This window comes from Diceros bicornis, chromosome 1 (genome assembly GCF_020826845.1).
Source record: "Diceros bicornis minor isolate mBicDic1 chromosome 1, mDicBic1.mat.cur, whole genome shotgun sequence".
Classification (NCBI taxonomy): domain Eukaryota; kingdom Metazoa; phylum Chordata; class Mammalia; order Perissodactyla; family Rhinocerotidae; genus Diceros; species Diceros bicornis.
Genome location: NC_080740.1, coordinates 71,198,188 through 71,218,647, shown reverse-complemented (window position 1 = coordinate 71,218,647; position 20,460 = coordinate 71,198,188). Strand labels below are relative to the sequence as shown.

The following is a 20,460-nucleotide window of genomic DNA, read 5'->3' as shown; positions in this document are numbered from 1 at the left end:
GCTTAGCCCCAAAGGTACCTAGCACCACTCCCTTTCTCTTAGTGATCTGTGCTTTGGGGGACTCCAGGCAGGGGGCAAGCTGCAGGATTGAAAACGAGTCTGCCTCATCCCAGAATGCTATCTCTATGTGAAGGGTGGCATCTCTGATGGGCACTTATCCATCTTAAGCATGTGGGCCAAACTTGCGATAGGCCCAACACGAATTGCTCAGGACGATGAAGGTGGAGAATAATCGTTTTTTAAAGGAGAATTCTTTGGAATCCTCATAAACCCAGATTATGAAGTAACATGTGTTGTTCTGTATGTGGGGCAGGGTGTTTACCATAGGTTTGGGCTGAGACTTCCCGTCCTGAAATGCTTGCTCAACTCTTTTTCTGGAAGCCTCAGGTGGTACAGAATATGACTATAGAACCCCCGCAACACTCAAGTAAGCAAAGGGACCCTGCTGCCATCCTGTATCAGAACGAGGGGTGAACGCCTGCAGCTTCACTCTGTTACTTCTCTTCACTTGTTTCTCATGAGCACTCACAATGAGGCAGAACTCCACACCCACAAGCCACAACAGGTTCCCCTGCTGGCAGCCAGGCCACAGAGGGAGCTGGAGGAGGAAGCAGGGGTGGCAAAGGATCAGACCTGGGGCTACAGAGTGGCTGATCCATTCCCCTGCCTCCAGGTGGGGGCTAGGCTGATGCCACACCAAACATTCTGGTGCCTTTTCCTAAATCAGATGCTGTCTCCCTGACTGGGCATCAAATGTCCCAATATTTCTCCCTGAGAGGATTTTCCTCTGAGCTAACTGCATGCCTCCTGCTCTAATGTAGTTCACAGTGGAGATGGTGAGCAGCTCGCTCATCACCTCCTTCTAATGTCCAAACTCCTCAAACCCTGGAAGGCACTTTATAGGCCACCATTCTCTCTTCCTTTCTCCAGCCTAGACAATCTATGAGAAATGTGGGTCAAAAGGAAGCAATATTTCCTAAGGTCATAGCTGGTAAACATGCATCTAGAATAATAAAACCAAGGAAAATCATACACGAAAGAATAAACCGTCTTGAGGCTGGCCCGGTGGTGCAAGCGGTTAAGTGCGTGTGCTCCGCTGCGGCGGCCTGGGGTTCGCCAGTTCAGATCCCGGGCGCGCACCGACGCACCGCTTGTTAAGCCATGCTGTGGCGGCGTCCCATATAAAGTGGAGGAAGATGGGCACGGATGTTAGCCCAGGGCCAGTCTTCCTCAGCAAAAAGAGGAGGATTTGCAGATGTTAGCTCAGGGCCAATCTTCTTCACATACACACAAAAAAAACGGAATAAAATATCTTTAGAGATATGGGAAGCTGGGCCCTGATTCTGGCTTTGCCATCTATAAACTCTGGGAGGTCATCTGGCCTCCTTTGTCTAGGTTTCTTCATCCTTGTCACACGGCAGGACCAGCTGATTTATAATGTTCCTCATCAGCCAGATTATGACACTATTCGTTAGGAACAATAATAAGTGTTGGTGAGGATGTAGAGAAATTGGAACCCTCAGACATTGCTGTTGGGAAAGTAAAATGGTGCAACTACTTGGAAAACAGTTTAGCACTTCCTCAAAAGGTTAAAATAGTTACCCTATGACCCAACAATTCCACTCCTAGGCACATATCCAGGAGAAATAAAAACACATCCACACAAAAACTTGTGCATGAATGTTCATAGCATTATTCATAATAGCCACAAAGTGGCAACAACTCAAATGTCCATCAACAGAAGAATGGATAAACAAAATATGATATATCCATATAATGGAATGTTATTTGGCAATAAAAAAGAATAAAGCACGATACATGCTACCAAATGAATGAACCTCGAAAACGTTATGCTAAGTGAAAGATGCCAGTCACAAAGGACCCCATATTATATGATTCCATTTGTATGAAATGTCCAGAATAGGCAATTCCATAGAAACCAAAAGTGGATTAATGGTTGCCTAGGACTAGAGTGGAGGTGGGAGGATAGAGGGACTGGAAATTGATGGCTAAGGGGTGCAGGGTTTCTCTTTGGGGTAGTGAAAATATTCTAAAATCAATTGTGGCGATGAATGCACAACTCTGTGAATATACTAAAAGTCATAAAAAGGTACACATTAAAATGGGTAAATTGTATGGTATGTGAATTGTATATCAGTAAAGATATTTTTGAAAAGAAAGAACAAGAACAAATACAATTTTCAAGTCCTCTCAGAGTCACTAGCCGAGCACGTGGTCAAACTTTTGGATTCTTGCCATGCTGATGGGTGAGAAATAATATCTTATTGTAGTTCTAATTAGCATTTCTCTTATTATAGGGTAGGTTCAGCATCTATTCAATTCAAAGTTCATTTATATTGATTTCTCTTTCTCATATTCTAATTTCCCATATATATTTTTAGGTCTGTTTCTGGACTTTCTAATCTGTTATATGTGTCTGCCTATTCAGGTGCTAGCATCACATTTTTAATTGTTAAAGCTTTATAATAGAACAGGTAGTGGGCAACAAAGTCAAGCTGGATGGCATCTCAGGGCAAGTACAACCCCCAAGCACCCTCCCACCAAAGCCAGCCACTGTCCCAGGCTGTCACCTTCCCAGAAAAGGCAGGAAATATGGAGAAATATGTGGTTTCACATATGGATAAACACTTGAGGTTTGTTGCAAAAACACTTAATGGGAATGCCAAGAAATGTGTTAAAGACGAGACTGAAAAAGCCAAGATTAAAAAATCAACAGAAGTCGCAAGAATACATGCTGAAGATGCAAACCGTCAGGAAAACCAAGCTATTAATTTCTTGAGAATAAGGGCCGGGGTTGAGGCTGTGGCAGCCTGAGACCAAACTGCAGGAACAACGAGCAGAGGCAAGTCTGTAGCAGGTGTCATCAGATCTATGGATGCTGTGTTGAGGAGGAGGAATCTGGACAACAGATTTCTCCCTTGAAAAGGCATCTGTTGAAATCTGAATACCGGTTTGAAACACTGGAGGTTCAAACGCAACAAATGGAGGACAAAATGAGTAGCGCTACAACCCAAACAACACCCCCAAACAAGAGGATATGCTGCCTCAAGAAATGGCAGATGACACTGGCCTTGATCTCAGTGTGGAGCCACCACCACAGGGGCAGACAGGTGGTGTGGGCACAAGAACAAGATGAACTGTCAGAGACACACCCACCTCCTTGATCAAGGGCAATGGTAAGAACTGGTGCCAAACTGCTGCTTCTGGAAGAGCCCTGGCCTGTATATGGGGATGTGTTGCACTAGAGCTGCCCTGCAAACACCACCTGTGCCTGTAGGCTTATTGGTCTACAACGCTTTCTTTCGGCTTGCTGTGCTTTTCGAATACCTTGGGAAATCCCAGACAGTTTCTACCTTACCAGATTTAATAGTTCTATATCGTATGTGTATAAGTGTGGGGGACATATTTTTGTGTTTTTGAGAGTACTGGAACTAGCTTGTTGTAAATGAAACTTACAAATCCTCAAAACTTAGATCAAAACTCTGGTACCAAAGTACTATGTAATCTACCTAGAATAAAGGTTTTTACTTTTTAATTCAAAGTAATTTATCTGTGTATGAATTGACTTGTGATGCATAAAAATAAAAGCAGGGAGGGGCTGGCGCAGTGGCATAATGGTTAAGTTCAGCGTGCGTTACACTTCAGAGGCCTGGGTTCGCAGGTTCGGATCCTGGACGCGGATACATATCACTTGTCACCCACGCTGTGGCGGTGACCCACATACAAAATAGAGGAAGATTGGCACAGATGTTAGCTCAGGGCGAATCTTCCTCAAGCAAAAAAAAAAAAAAACAAGGATTGGCAACAGACGTTAGCTCAGGGCTAAACCTCCTTAGCAAAAAAATAAATAAATAACAAAAAATAAAAGCAGGGAAAAGCACATTTAATATGTTTACATGGCGAAAAACAGCTCATTCAGCATATATGATGGACAATGCCATTTTTCTGTGGTTTTTGTTTATTTATTTTGCTAAGTAGAGATGCAATTTTTTTTTCTTTTTGTGTGTGTGAGGAAGATCAGCTCTGAGCTAACATCCATGCCAATCCTCCTCTTTTTGCTGAGGAATACCGGCCGTGAGCTAAGATCTATTGCCAATCCTCCTCCTTTTTTTTTCCCTTTTTCTCCCCAAAGCCCCAGTAGATAGTTGTATGTCATAGTTGCACATCCTTCTAGTTGCTGTATGTGGGACGCGGCCTCAGCATGGCCGGACAAGCGGTGCGTTGGTGTGCACCTGGGATCCGAACTCGGGGCCGCCAGTAGCGGAGCGTGCACAATTAACCGCCAAGCCAAGGGGCCGGCCCAGCAGTTAGTTTTTAATCGGTGTTCATCACCTTTTAGCAATGAAATTTTTATCCAGGAGTCTAATGACTACTGTTTGGATTCTGTAAATTTAAAAAATTATTTTCATTTGATCATTTTCTTTTTTTTTTTTTGTGAGGAGAACTAGCCCTGAGCTAACATCCGATGCCAATCTGCCCCTTTTTTCTTGAGGAAGAGTGGCCCTGAGCTAACATCCGTGCCCATCTTCCTCTACTTTATATGGGATGCAGGCACAGCATGTCTTACCAAGAGGTGCTTCGGTGTGCTCCTGGGATCCGAACCTGTGAACCCAGGGCCCACCAAAGCGGAGCACGCGCACTTAACTGCTTGCACCACCGGCCAGCCCCTGATCATTTTCTTTTTATATAACTAGGAAAATTCTGCAACATTGCATTAGAAAATAAAAATGAGGGGCTGGCCCCGTGGCTTAGCGGTTAAGTGCTCACGCTCTGCTACTGGCGGCCTGGCTTTGGATCCGGGTGCGCACCGAGCCACCGCTTGTCTGGCCTTGCTGAGGCGGCATCCCACATACAGCAACTAGAAGGATGTGCAACTATGACATACAACTATCTACTGGGGCTTTGGGGAGAAAAAGAGAGAAAAAAGGAGGAAGATTGGCAATAAATGTTAGCTCAGGGCCAGTCTTCCTCAGCAAAAAGAGGAGGATTGGCATCAGATGTTAGCTCAGGGCTGATCTTCCTCACAGAAAAAAAAAAAGAAAGAAAGAAAAGAAAAATGAACAAATCTTAACTTCTCCACTTTTTAAGTATTAGTTTTATTAAGTCTCCCAGAAAGATTTATCCTGTCATCCTTTCAAATGGAGATCTCAAACACTTTCCTAATGATTCTCCTAGCCAATTCTTGTTGGGATGCATTTCAAAAGGAGGTTACTGCATGGCATTCATATCTATTTACTTTTCCATAGAAATGTTGATTGGTTTCAGAAATATCTTGCTCCTTGTTTTTATACCAACAAACAAATAATAACAATACAAAAGTGAACCAACTGAAGTTAGAACTACTCCTTAAGTCCTGGTTAAATTATTCTTTTATAGCAACAACTCTTTAATAGCTTGAAGAAATGCAGAGAATAAATAGGTTTTTACAAAGCTTTACAATACATTTTTGTGTTTGCTGGACCTCATATCCCTCGCTCCTCCTCTCCACTATCCTTCCTCCGTTCTGGTGTTTTTTTTGGCTATTCTTGCTTATTTGTTTCTCTGTATAAATTTTAGAATCAGTTCATCTGATTCCAGGAACAACACAAACAAAGAAACCTGTTGGCATTGGTATTGAGATAACTTCGAATTTATAAATTAATTTAGGGGAAATTCTTGTTTTTATGATGCTGGGTCTTACCATCCAGTTACATGCTGTGTCTTTCTGTTTCTTCAAGTCCACTTTTGTGTCTTTCAGGAGTATTTTAAAATTTCCTCATCTAGATTTTGCACATTTCTTGTTAAAGTTACTAGGTATTTTATCTTTTTTTGTTGTCTCATCCACCATTTCTTCTAACTAGTTCTTTATATATATGTATATATATATAGGCTATTGACTTTTTTAATTTATTTATTTTATTTTTGTGAGGAAGATCAGCCCTGAGCTAACATCCATGCTAATCCTCCTCTTTTTGCTGAGGAAGACTGGCCCTGGGCTAACATCTGTGCCCATCTTCCTCCACTTTATATGGGACGCCGCCACAGCATGGCCGGACGAGCGGTGCGTAGGTGCGCACCCGGGATCCAAACCCAGGCCGCCAGCAGTGGAGCGCACACACAACCACTGTGCCATGGGGCCGGCCCCAGGCTATTGATTTCTGAACCTTAATTTTACATCTTACTAGCTTGTTAAATTGTATTATTGTTCATGGTAGTTTTGCAATTGATTCTCTTGAATTTTCCAGGTATACCATCATATTATCTAAAAATAGTGATAGTTTTACCTCTTCCTTCCCAATTCGTTACCTCTGCTTATTTTCTCTTGTCTAATTGCATTGACGAATACCTCATTTAATGTTAAACAGTAGTGGTGATTGTGAACATAATTCTCTTGTTCTGGACTTTAATAGGCACGTGCTATCTTAAATTCTAATCCCAATTCCAAGCCCAGTTACTCTCCATCCCAACCCTGAAGCCTTTCCCAGCCATTCGCTTCCCAGTTCGGGCTTTGTCTACCATCCTATATTGCTAGGTTTGGTCCCCACGCAACTAAAAGCAATCTGAGGGCAGTGGCCTGGTCATAGACTTCCCTGACTGCCTACAGCATCCACCCAAAGCCGTGGGGCCTTGCACAGAGTAGGTCCCCAACGAATCGTGCTTCGTTGATTAAACTAGGTGAGGTGAATTTCACTGTGTTGGTCTAATCTCCCCCAGTCTGGGAGACTTAGGGAAGTGCTGTCCTGAAGCAATCCAACCTTCCAGCTTCCGTTTCCTGCCAGGAGGAGAGGATGGGAGTTGGGAGTAGGTGAGAAGAACATTTTCTAGAGCCAGGCTCTGCCCCCTGCACCTCCGATGATCGCCAGTTTTCATCTCACTCTCCTACTGTTATCTTCACCAACCCACAGCACACAGCTTATCTTGCCTGGGTTGGCAGTAAAGTCCCTCAGAACCACCTCGGCAACAAGTCTAAAATGCAGTTTCCTAGACTCCACACTAAGAGATTCTGATTTGGAGTGTAGCTTGGAGATCTGAGTGTCAGCAAACCCCTAGGTGACTCTGATATAGAGATTCCTGAGGCACATCTGGGGAAAACACTGGCTCAAGGAACCGAGTCCTCTGCTTGATTCATCCTCTGCACATATGCGAAGCACCTACTGTGCAAAGGCCCAAGGAAGATACACAGAGCCTGTCCTCCAGGCTCTTGCCACCTCCCAGCAGAGGTCACACGAGTGGAGACACTACTGTTATCCCCATTTTGCAACTAAGGAAAGAGGCTCAGAGAGGATAATCTGACCAAGGTCACAAGACTAGTAAGTGATAGACACAATTGAGATACTGCTTCTTGAGAAAGGTGTCAGATTCCGAAGCTTGTTGTCTTAATGATTTCTGTGTATAAATATATCTATCTTTTGAGTCACGTCGAACAGTTTACAAAATGCTTCAGTTTCAACAGATCCAGCCCCTGTGCGGTAACCCGACCTCACAGAGGTAGAGGGAGCTGTCCCATCAAGTCAGGGGCAGAGGCTGGCCGCAGCCCTGGTTCCTTGGGGCCACAGGCCATCTGTCAGCAGTTATGGTGCAGTGGGAGTTCAGGGGACAGATTTCTTCTGGATGAGGCAGGGTCATACTGAAGCAGAGGGTGAAGCTATTCAAAAGAATCATCACAGCCCATCTCCTAGAAAGCCAATTACAGCAGACAATGGCCCGTTGCCAAACCTCCTGATTCGTATTACTGGTGCCCAGACCAATTCAATCATTGGAGGTGGGGCCCAGACAGAGGTGCTTTTTTTAACTGCCCAAGTGATTTTAATGAGTAGCCAGCATTAGAAATCACTGCTAGCCATTCACCTTGACTTTCTCCATTCCCTATTTCCTTAGTTGCAAGTGAAAATGACATCTAGGGGCTGGTGCAGTGGCATAGGCCCCGTGGCATAGTGGATAAGTTTGGTGTGCTCCGCTTCGGCGGTCCAGCTTCATAGGTTATGTCCTGGGTGCAGACCTACACCACTCATCAGCCATGCTGTGGCGGTGACCCACATACAAAATAGAGGAAAACTGGCACAGATGTCAGCTCAGGGTGAATCTTCCTCAGCAAAAAAAAAAAAAATACTGAAAATGACATCCAGACTCATCTGTACTTTCTCATTCCAGATGAAGGGAGAAGCTGGAAGTACGCTACATAATGAGAAGCCCAAGCAGGTAAATGCCAGCACCCCACCCACCCAACTGGTAAGAATGTAGCCAGTCCCTCTTTCCGTAGCTGCACTTGCTGCATTTCTGATGTCTCTCCCAAGGTTTAGGGGTAGCTGACACATTGGTAACGTGCTCATGTCAGTAGCTGAGCAGAGACCACTTGACTCCAAAATGCCTTATAACCAAAGCCCCTTTGCCTGCAGGAGGGAGCACGCCTGCATTGTCTCTTGGCTCTTAGAATGCCACCTCTCCAGGCCTTTGGAACCACCCCTTTCTATAACTGCTCTGGGAAAGAGAGAGGCCCGCTGGGGGCTGGAGATTGGGGCTGGGAACCAGCTCTTGACCCCAGCTACCTTCTGCACTGCGTGCTCCCCCGCTTCACAGAGCCCTTTGTCCTGTATGTATTCTCTTCACTTGGGCAGCTGGAGAGAGAGAAAACACGACCATCTCTGACAAAATATCTAATCCTATATATGAAATTGAGGTTTTAAATTTGACTTAGCTTGATTTGATTAAATTAAAATGAAAAATTCCTAGTGAGTCTGGAAAAGTTCCTGAAAAGGGTCCTCTAAATCCTAAAAAAGGAATAATTGGAATAGTCCAAAGTAACCTGTCTGACAAGCTTCAAATGGCCTGTGTAAAAGAACAAGTTCCTCTGGTCCTGCCGATTCACCCCTCAGAGAGAGAGAGAGAGAGAGAGAGAGAGAGAGAAGCTCATTTCCAGAGCTCAGGACCCCAGTGAGCACTAGCCCTTCGAAAACTTTTGTCTGGCCATGGAAAATGACTTACTTCTTTTTGGTCTTTTGATCAAAAGTGGGACGGGGTAAGCTGAGAAGAAAAGATTCATTGCAGATTCAGGTGCCTCTGAACCGGGGAGTCAAAACAATCTGCTCCTTCAGATCTCAAAGGTCTGGATTAAAACGTAGCATCCTATTAGATCAGCCTTCCCCCACAACTCCCCCCACCCCCACCCCCTATACATGGCCCTATTCGCTAACTGCAGGTTAGCCCCCGCCACACACCTATAGCGACCACCATCTCCAGTTCTCTCCCATGAAAGAACACGAGCAGACTCTATCTGGGCTTAGAAACATAGGATGTAAGGGACATTTGTAATTCCTGTCCATGGTACAACGGAAATTGGTGACACAACCGGCAGCCAGGGTTTTCTTTCTCCAAGTCTGGGATCTTCTTTTTTGATCATTGAGCTTGCAATGATCTCTGCTTTAGGATTTTGGAGGCTCACATATGAGGACCTCCCAGTGATTGCCAGTAGTCTATTCTTTGCCCCTAGAACCGTTCAACGTCCTGTCCAGCTGGCAATCCAGGCTAATCTCCCTGGAAGGCAGAAGAATTACTAAAAGTCAGAATATGTGTTCATTCACTCTTTTCTTCAAGGGCAAGAGGGTGGTGGGGATGGGAAAACAGGCCCGGCCCATGAACACAGTGAAGTCCCTACGTCCTCATCAAGGCTTCTGCAGTTCCTTCTGTGATGGCTGCCTCAGCCTTGCCTGCCCACTGGAATTAGCCAGGGAGCTTTCACAGACGTGGAGACCCAGATCCCACCCCAGAGGCTCTTATGTGATTAGGTTGGGGAGGAGGCTGGGCATCAGGATTTTTAAAAAGCTCCCAGGTGATTCCAATGTGTAGCTAATGGGCATCTCTGTTCAACAAGAGGACTGGTCATGAAATCCCACAGCTGTTGGAAGGCTCACCTGTCCTCTGAGCAATAAAATTGCCTGCTAGTTTCTCTGGAGTCTGGTTTGTTCCCTCCCCTCCCCCAACCTTGAGCTCTAATTTTCATAAACACACCCATATGCAGCCTGACAGCTCTTGATAAGGAGGAGCCTCCCACAGAAGCTGGGAAAATGTCAGCAGATGTGCTGTGCCGTGCTGGGGTGTGGAAGTCCTGATAGTGCGTCACTCCTGTCAGGCCGCAGCAGTGAGCTGCCTGTGAAGGCAGGAGGCTTGCTGCGGCCTGACACTTTCTTGTCCTCCCCTAGGAGGGACACATCTGGGGCTCCATGAGGAGGACGGCTTTCACCCTGGGTTCTGGCCTTCTCTTGCTTGTGGCCTTCTGGAACTCAGTGACGTGGTGAGTCTGCTTGGCCAGCTTTAATTCAGGACCTGGGAGCAGTGTCATGGTGGTCTGGGGGTAGAACATGGAGTCACCAGCTGTCCGCCCACCAGTCTTAAGCCAGAAACCTGAATGATTTTTCTTCCAAGGCATCTTCAGAGATTTTGGGGTGCTTCTGGCTACTTTTGGCAAGCCCAATGGGAGAGGCTGCTGTCTACATTCGAAGGAAAGGAATGGATCCTCTACATTTTAGGTGAGGTTCCCAGACCACCAGCACGTAGGGCTTGGGTACATGATTATAGTTTAATTCTTTTTCTATTGTTTCACTCTCTACTTTGGGACTTCTCAGCTTGTATGCCAAAGAATATGGACTTAAAGTTTGAGACAGTGGTAACCCCAAAGAGTGCTAAACTTGTGGGCAATCTGGAATGGGTGTCTAAGGATATCTATGAAAGAAATGTGAGAAGTTGAGACCCCTCCTGCCCAAAAAAAATTAAAAAATGAGAAAAGAAATAGTTTGTGTGAAAAATGAATGCATGTTTAGAGCAATAATCCTGCTTCCAGATGTCAGGTCCACAAGTACAGAGAGCTGCTCTATCTCTTGTGAAGTTGCGTCCTTGCACCTGGCATAGTCTAGCTCTCAGGGCTTGACAGCAAGCGGTCAATCAATAAATATTTACTGACAGTATGAAGAGCTCAAAACAAGCCTAAGAAAATGTGGTGGAAGAAAAAGGCCGTTTCAACACAGCTGTTTATGACAGCATTATCTACAATAGTGAAAGTCCTCAATCATACATTTATTCACATAATTTATTATTATGATTCACAATCATAAATATTATTCATAATAATATTTATTAATGTTACTCTGTGCCGAACTTGTACGGAGGATAAGAGATATTTAAGATAAAATGTTTGTCTACCCCATCAAAAAACTATGCCACAGTCTGGAAGGGGAGATAAAAAAGTGTCAATTGTCACAAAGCAAAAGTACAAATAAAATGTTCCTGCCGATTGTTTTCAGCTAGAAGGAGAACTCTGAAAATGAGCTGAACATTACATATGACAGGTTCAATGGAATCTTAAGCAGTCATTGAAAAGAATAATACAGGGGCTGGTCCTGTGGCATGGTGGTTAAGTTCGGCGTGCTCTGTATTGGTGGCCTGGGTTCGCAGGTTCAGATCCCAGGCGTGGACCTACACCACTCGTCAGCCATGCTGTGGCAGTAACCAACGTGCAAAACAGAGGAAGATTGGCACAGATGTTAGCTCAGGGTGAGTCTTCCTCAAAAAAAAACTATGCAGATTGTGAACATATATGAAGAAAGTTGTGGGAAAACATTTCGTATATTTATGTTACAATGGTAGGAAAACTAACCTATCACCTCGGTGATAAGCAAATACCAGAGAGAGAAAAAGTTTTCAATTTTAAGTGTTAGCACTGGAAGAAAGTTCAAGATCATCTCTTGTTGTGGTTTTCATTCTGTTCCTCAAGGAGCCTTTGGATTTCCAAGTGGGCAGCCACCCTGAAGAATGGCCCACTAGGCAACTACCAACCTAACATTTTTTTTCCAAAATAAAAAAGTTTGTTATTTTTGAGAATAAAAATAAATACATGCTCATTGTTAAAAATAAAAGTCAGCCAATTCAAATAAGCATAAAGAAGGTGAAAATCACCTACTCTCCCATATCCAAGAAATAACCACATTAATATATTAATATAAATCTCTTATATATTGGATATACGGTTGAACTTATAAGGTATCAACTATTTTTTTAACAGTTTTTTCCTATCGAATAGATTGTAGACATCTTTCCATGTCGATTAATGTTTTAAGCTGCCCAATCTATTCCACTGCATGGAAATACTCTAATCTATTTGGTCCATTCTTACTAATGGACATTTAGGCTGCTTCACTGTGATTTTTAAAAAATGCTATGATGGACATTTTTTCTTTCTCTCTGTCTTTCTGTCTCTGTCTTTCTGTCTTTGTCTCTCTGTCTCTCTCTTTTTTTTCACTTCAGATACTGCCAAATTGCCCTCTAGGATGTTTGTGCCAATCATGTTTCCCCACAGTGCTGGCCGAGTATTTTTCAGGTATCAATTGTCACAAGGCACTGTGGTTGATGGAGCAAGAAGGGTACTGGAGGAGGGATACAGAGACACAGAGTTCAGTAGAACATCCTTGCCCCTTGGGATGTTGAATTTAGAGGAGGAGGCAAAACACGGACAAATAGAATTAATAGTACAGGAGTCAGGTAACACTGCAACGTCTCTTGAATAACTGCCAGTTGCAGTGGACCAAGTGCTTGTTTGTTCATAGCTGGAGATCAGGGGTACTTGGAATGACTTCATGGAAAAATGGGATGTGGAGCAAAAACCACATCTAAATTTTAAGTCTTGATCAGCATTTTCTGAAATATCCTGTGGAACATCAGTGCTGCAGGATGTTAATAGGTAGGGTGGCCATATAATTTATCATCCAAATAGGGACACTTGTGAAGTAAATGAGGTGTTATGAATAGTTATGCTGGAATGATGATGTAAATTGAAATTGTCCTGGGCAAACAGGGATGCAGGGCCACCCTGTTCTTAGGTGTTCTGAGAAACAGAATTCTAGGGTAAAAACAGCCTGGGAAAGGTTGAGTTTAACCAAGTCGACAGGTTTCTCCACTGCAGGAATTCTCAAGCTGTTAACACAGTAGTCTGGACCATGACTCTCCAAGAGAGAAGGGTATGAAGACTGTTTAACCAAGGAGCCCCTTGAGAGATGAGTTCTCCACTTGAGGAAATGCTGATTAGACACCTGACGTCCCACTGCTCCGTTAGCAGGGTAATAGGGATTAGGTCCCTGATGGACTCCTAGTCCAGTGCTCGTTGTGAACCATACCATACCAAGCACTTCCTTTGCTTCTCCCTTCCTTGGCAATTCATAAATGGTTCGATGGGCACAGACGCCCAAATGTCAACCTAAATCCATTTATATTTTAGAGTGTATCTTAACATAATTATTTTTTGTCCCCAACCACCTACAAGGTTGTTGTCCTCATTTTACAACTAAGAAAATAAATAGAGACACTCCTTAAGTGACCTGTCCAAGTTCCCACAGCTAGTTTGTCACCCCAGGACTAAAGGTAGGCCCCCTGGCCCCGAGCACCAAGACCTCCCTGGCAAGAGACTGCCTACAATGCAGCCTTTGTCACCATCGAGAGTGTGTTCACTTAAACATGTGTGGGAACCTGAAGTTGCCCTGATTATCTCCTCTGCTTCCCAACCTTAGGTGCCACCCAAGTGCCCACTCTGCTCTTCTGGAGCTTCAGTGGGCTTCTACTGGTGGTTGACACAACCGGAAAACCTAACTTCATCTCCCGCTACCGAATTCAGCTTGGCAAGAACGAACCAGTAAGTGTTGCTGCAGCTTCTCCTGTCAAAGCACAGAAAGCGAGAGCTCAAGCCACACTCTCCAAATCCTCACCGCTGGCCCAGGAGAAACCACGGCCAGTGGGAGCCAAGTCACTGTGGGCAAGGCTCCCCCAACTCAGAAGGTTAGAGAGAGGAAGTAATTTGCCCCAAATCTCAGAGCCAGCTGGTCAAGACTAATGTTCTGGTCTTCTGATTCCCAGCCCCGGCTCTGTACCTGCCTGTGCTGCCCCACAGCACTGCAGTCAGCACTGTGGGAACAGAAATGTTTGTCTTAGCCTGGCACTGGGCTGAGTCCCAGAGATGTCAGGCAGCTCCCCCGCATCCGTGGGAGCAGGGACAACAATGGCTGGATGATGGAATCATGGGTGACAGCTGTCGTGAGCGAGGGAGACAGCTGCTGAAACAATGGCTAACCCCATTATTATAGGTGGATGCTATGGAATCTGAATGTGTGGGTGGTGGTTGTTTTTAAGCAGGTCCTCCTTCCCAATTATTCACTTCAACCAATAGTGCATAGTTTATTCGTGATAACAAGGCCCAGATCCTGCTTATGAGGAACTGCTGGCCCAGTAGGGGAGAGAAGGCCAGCACACACATCTCAGACTTACATAGCCCCGGGAAGTGAGCCCCACTGCTCCCAGAGCCCGGCTTGCCTGCGTGGTGCTCTGACAACCTCCAGGAGCCTTTTCTTACACAACAAGGAAGAAGTTGATTCTTAAAACCCAGATTCTTTCCCCAGCTCCACCCAAACCACACCTTGGCTTCTTTTCCAGGCAAGACAATCATCTCTGAGTTATCTGCCCAGGTGCCTGGATGAGTCACCTCAGCTCTCAGGGCAGTGTGCCCCAGCCCAGCACTCCGGAAAGCAGAATGGGTGAAAAACAGTGCCCCGACCCAGGCTTTCAGAACAGCCCCCTCCTGAAGCAGAGCTGCTAGCCTGGCTCCCAGCCCCCCTCACTTGAGATAATAGCTGCCAGCCGGCTTTCCACGGCATGGACTGGGGCCTAAGCATTCAAGCCAGTGCTTGATGCTGAGAGCCCTTCACCTGTCGGACCACAGTGGTCTCCTTACCTGGCACCATTGATTAAATGCTTATATCTTCAAGGCCAACGACTGTAATCACCTTCATCGTTCAGATGAGGAAACAGAGGCTTTGAGATATGGCGTGGGTAGAACCATGATTCACCCTCAAGCTTTCTGAATCCAGGGTTTGTGCTCTTAGCCACCAGGCCACACCAGCTCTCAAGAATATCACCTAACACGTAACATTTCACAAGTCTACAATGATTGGAGGACCACACTGGGAGGGTCTTGTTGCATTTTGCAGAAGCTGAGGTCAGAAAGGTGCAGTAACTAGCTCAAGACTGCTACTAGGAAACAGAGCCAGGGTCTGTCTCATCTGATTCCAGGTCCAGGGCTCCTACACTGTGTGCACCCTCAGGTGGGCACACAAGTAAGAAGGAGGCCCCAGAGGCCATTTTGTTTTTGACCGGTTCCAAGAAGGCCTGACCCCAGACCTAAGACATCAGAAACAGATTCTCAAGTGGGACCTGAAGGCTGCCAGCATTCATAAGACTCCATTCCTTGTCTGTTTACTTTCCCATTGTCCTAGATAGCTAGTTCACACCTTCTCTTCTCTCCACAAATCCCCAATGCCTCCTCCCCTAACCTCCTCCAAGAGGATGGCCTTGCTTCCTACTTCACTAGGTAAATTGGAGCAAGCAGAAGAGAGCTCACCCAGACTTCCACCACATCAGCCTACGAGCAGCGCCTGCACACAGATGCTCTGCCTTGCCACCCGATACAGCGCGTGAACCCTCCTGGCTCCTCTCTGTAGCCCATTCCTCCACTCTCTGTGCACTACATCCATCACCTCTCGTTTCCTCCAGGAAACTGCTCCAGCAATTCTCCCTTCTCCTTCTTGTATCTTTTTTTTTTTCTCCCTCTCCTAGATTATTCCTCTCTGGATTAATATAAACATGCTGTAATTTTTCTTTCTTTCTTTCTTTCTTTCTTTTTTTGTGATGAAGATTGGCCCTGAGCTAACATCTGCCAATCCTCCTCTTTTTGCTGAGGAAGACTAGCCGTGGGCTAACATCCATGCCCATCTTCCTCCACTTTATATGGGACGCTGCCACAGCATGGCTTGCCAAGCAGTGTGTGGGTGCACGCCTGGGATCTGAACCAGGGAACCCCGGGCCGCCGCAGCGGAGCGCGCGCACTTAACAGCTTGCGCCACCGGGCCGGCCCCCATGCTGTAATTTTTCCCATCTTCAAACCAAACCAAACAAAAAACCCTTGACTCTATCTCCCGTACTCACTACCATTTGTTTTTGCTCCCCTTTGCAGCTAAGCTCTTTGAAGTTGTTGTCTATACAGTTTTCAATTCCTGTCTGTCCACTCTCTATTTCCCAACATTTTGTAATGATGAAAAATTGTAAGCATATATACAGAAGTTGAAAAAGTAGTACAATGATCACTCATTTATACATCACCTAGATTCACCAGTTTTAAACATTTTCTAGTATTTGTTTTATCTGTGTGTAAAAATATAAATATTTATGCATCTATAATTTTTTGCTTAACCATTTGAAAGTAAGTTCCAGACATTATAAAACTTCACCCTAAATCCTTCAGCCTTCATCTCCCAAAATAATCACAAAACCATCATCTCCCCTCCTCTGTGAACCTCCTCCAGTCAGGCCTGCACCCTTACCGGTCCAGCGAAATTGCTCTCGGCAAGGTCACCCAGTGTTCTTGTCTCATGAGACCTACCGGGAGCGTTTTCACAGCTGCTCATTCCCTCATCCCTGTTATATCTTCTTATGCCTGGCTTCCAAGACACCCCACTCTCTTGGTTCTCCTCCCATCTCACTAGTCACTCCTTCACAGTCTCCTTTCTGGTTCCTCTTCTTCTCCCCAGCCTTTTAATGTTGAGTGCCCTAGGGCTCAGGCCTCAGTCTTCTTCTCTATCTTCATTCCCTCAGTTATCTCTTCCAGTGTCATGACTTTAAATACAATCTATATGCTGACCGCTCACAAGTTTATATCTCTAGCCCAAAACTCTCTCCTGAATTCCATGCTCAAATACCCACTGTCTCTTTGACATCTCCACATCGATGTCTAATGGACATCTCCAATCCAACGTGTCCCAAAGAGAGTTTCTGATCTCCTCTGCAAGGCCAATGCCACTCACAGCCTCCCCATTCTGAGTTGATGGCAATTCCACTCTTTAATTGCTTAGGCCAAAAGCCTTGGAGTCATCACTGACTACTCTCTTTCCCTCATACTCCACATCCAATCTATCAGGAAACCCTACTGGGTCTATTTCCAAAATAGATCCAGAATCTGACCACTTCTCACTCCCTCCATTGCTACGACCCTAGTCTGAGCCACCATCCTCTTTTTTGTATTATTGTAGTTCTAATTGGTCTCCCTATTTCTATTCTTGCTCCCCTACAGTCTATTCTCAACACAGCAGCCAGAGTAACCCTGTAAGATTTTGTCACTTCTCTGCTCACAACCCTGCAATGACTCCCCATTTCTCTTGGAGTGAAAGCCAAAGTGCTCACAATGGCCTACAAAGCCCTGTATGCTCTGGCTCCTCCCCATCTCTTTGAGCTCACCACCTACTTCTCCCCACCTTACCCTCTCACTCTTCTCCAGCCAAGTGTGCCAGAAAGAGGTCTGTCTTAGACCCTTCTCACCAGCTATTCCCTTTACCTGAAGACTCTTCCCCCAGATATGTTTTTTCCCTCACCTTCTTCATCTTCTTGTTCAAATCTCAGCATCTCAATGAAGCCTACCCTGACCGTTCTATTTTAAATTATTGGTGCCAGGAATATAAACTCAGCGAGGGCAGGAATCTTTTGTTTTGTTCATTACTTGCTTCCCAGCATGTGGAACACTGCCTGCTACAGAGAGGGTGCTCAGTAAATGAACGAATAAACGTATGTGACACCCTCCTCTTGGTCAAGGTTTCCAGAAGAGGTGTTCAGCTTCATCTACAGGTGCTCTCAAACCAGGCTGGCCAGACCAGACTTCACGATGGGATGGAACTAAAAGCTGACAGAGTGAATTCTGAAGTCAGTCAATATATGCAGTGCCTGGAGAAGCTGAAGGAAGAGGAGGGCCCGAAGTCTGAGGAACTGAACTGAACTCTGAACGCAGCCTCACCTGGGGGCAGAACTCTTCCAGCTTACAGAGGGAACTCAGGGAGAAATCCCTTCTGACCAATCCCAAACCATTTCATCAGGACCCAGGAAGTGACCTGTGGTTATGGGGCTATTCCTGGGAGCCCCATTGCTCTGACGAAGGGAAGGGTCAGGGGGTTACTGATTCCTGCGGAAATGCTGGCTGTAATATTGAGGCTCAGCGGGGTAGGGGCATTTGGGGCCAGCTCTCCACAGTGACCCTGGAGAGAATGCTCAGGTAGCCCCCATCCTGACAGCTCCTCCGTGAAAGCCAAGAAGACCAGGCCACAGGAAGTTAGTCAGGAGGCCAGATAGGCAGCTCCCTGGCTCAACTTCTGCTTTGCTCTGGGCCTAGTCCAGTGAGACTGGACCACGTGAGGAGGCAGACGACCTTGATCTCTGCATCTGATCGTGGTCAGGGCTCTCTGGATGAAGGGCTAAAAGGCTGAATAAGGACATCAATGTGAGAGTTGACAACCTTCTGCAAGCCCCCTGGAGGCCCCTCAGCATCCTGTCTGGAATATGGCAGGCCTGGCCAGAGAAATGGGGAGGACAGTGGTGACAGCTGCAGAACCAGGAAGAAGGAGGCAGGCTCAGGTAGAGACTGAAGGCTGCTGGAAGGGGAATTTCCAAAGGTGGAGGCATTACCAGATGGTTCCTCTCCAGGGTTGGGCAGCAGTCAGGGGCTGCTGGCTACAGCCAGACATCACTCCTAGCATCCACCCCTGAGTGAGGGCCTCCTGTGAGTGGGTCACAGGGGAGCCTAGTTTCTAGAAGGGAAAGACATACTACTCACTCTTGTGCATCTCCCTCCTTCCTTTCCTTGGGCAGGTGGACCCCGTGAAACTACGCCAGTCTATCCGCACAGTTCTCTTCAACCAGTACTTGATCTCTTTCCCCGTGCTGGTCTTCCTCTATCCCATCCTCAAGTTGTGGGGAGACCCCTGCCGCCGAGAGCTCCCTACCTTCCACTGGTTCCTCCTGGAGCTGGCCCTCTTCACTCTGATTGAGGAAGTCATGTTCTACTACTCACACCGGTGAGCAGCTCCTCACTCTCCTAGGGCTCACTTTTAAACAAGGAAACTGGGGCCTTGGAATTGTAGGTGTAGGACCAATACCATCTAGCCTGAAAAGCCTCCCATGAAGTAGTTAACAGGGAGACAACTATTTGTTCCACAACTGACAACTTGAGACCACTGAGGAATGTCCAGAAAAGAAGGAGGCTTCTCCAGTCACGTGTGCAGCAGGGCAGTTTCCCATTTGTTTCCTTTCTGGGCATCATCCCCATTTTACAGCTGATACAACTGAGGTAGAGAGAGGCAAAGTAACCCACCCTCAAATTATGCAGCATGAGAAGTGGGGTTAGAGCTTGAAGGCAGGTCTAAGTGCCAATCCACTGTGTTTTCAACTTTGCTCCATAGATGTAACCCCTAGTTCCTACCTTCGGTTTCTCATGGTCTCCCTTTCTCGAAGGAGAAAGGGAGATTGGCAGATTATTAACTATTAACTATTTTCCCAGGATCCTTCACCACCCAAGATTCTACAAGAAAATCCACAAGAAACACCATGAGTGGACAGCTCCCATTGGCGTGATTGCTCTCTATGCCCACCCTATTGAGCATGTGGTGAGCAGAGCTCCTCTCTCCCCAAAGGCAAAAGGCAGAGGGCCCCAACCACCTTCCCTGAGATCTCCTGCAGAGAATTAGACCACTCTGGACCTTTCCTTCTTTCCACTAAACAGCCACTATTTATTATTAACCTAGCATATGCCAGCCTATGCCAGATGCCAACATAAGTTATCTCATTTAATCCTCCCAACAACCTTTGTAATCCTCATTTTGCTAATGAGGAGATTGAGGTTCCAACAGGTAATAACTTGTCCCAAGTTACAAAGCTGAATGACTCCAGCAAATTGAGGTCCTGAAACTCTCAGCTTCTCCAGATCTCAATCAAGGAGGTCTTCCTGGTACTACCCTGGGACAGAGTGGACACCCAGCTGGGTCCCCTCCATCTCCCTGGGGCCCGCCTTCCAACAGCCCTCTCTTTGCAGGCCTCCAACATGCTGCCAGCGATGGTGGGTCCCATAGTAATGGGCTCCCACTTGTCCTCCATGACCATGTGGTTTTCCTTGGCCCTCATCATCACCATCATCTCTCACTGTGGCTACCATCTACCCTTCTTGCCTTCACCTGAATTCCATGACTATCACCATCTCAAGTAAGGCCCCTGTCCCCACTGTGGGTCCCTGGGCAGTAACCTCCACCTTTACTCCTGGAGTTTCTGATAGCAGACATGACACTGGTGCCTCAGTTTAGACGTGGGTGCTAGTGGAGGTAGAGGTCTGGAGGTGGGGAAAATAATGACTTCACTGGACCCAGACCACCTTGCCCTTTTCCTTCTTTCTGACACTGGGTCTTCTTGCAACGGTGGTTTTTTAACCTTTATTTAGGTTCTGGACCCTTTGAGTATCTAATGTAAGCTATGGACACAGTCAGAACAATACATAAAAAATCCCGCATGCAGGGGCCGGCCCGGTGGTGTAGCGGTTAAGTGTGCACATTCCACTTTGGCAGC

At 46.1% G+C, this 20,460-nt stretch overlaps 1 protein-coding gene and 1 pseudogene across 1 annotated transcript in view; both read left to right on the top strand.

The window, feature by feature from the left end:
* The window catches only part of FAXDC2 (fatty acid hydroxylase domain containing 2), a 29,081-nt gene that overhangs the window by 6,985 nt on the left and 1,636 nt on the right, over nucleotides 1-20,460 (top strand). The window contains exons 2-8 of the mRNA XM_058544688.1: nucleotides 8,152-8,199; nucleotides 10,197-10,288; nucleotides 10,420-10,523; nucleotides 13,551-13,672; nucleotides 18,718-18,923; nucleotides 19,406-19,511; nucleotides 19,937-20,103. Coding sequence (XP_058400671.1) covers nucleotides 8,152-8,199; nucleotides 10,197-10,288; nucleotides 10,420-10,523; nucleotides 13,551-13,672; nucleotides 18,718-18,923; nucleotides 19,406-19,511; nucleotides 19,937-20,103 — 845 coding nt within the window. The remainder of the gene's footprint in view (nucleotides 1-8,151; nucleotides 8,200-10,196; nucleotides 10,289-10,419; nucleotides 10,524-13,550; nucleotides 13,673-18,717; nucleotides 18,924-19,405; nucleotides 19,512-19,936; nucleotides 20,104-20,460) is intronic.
* Nucleotides 2,424-3,157, top strand: LOC131411811 (charged multivesicular body protein 1B2-like; annotated as a pseudogene).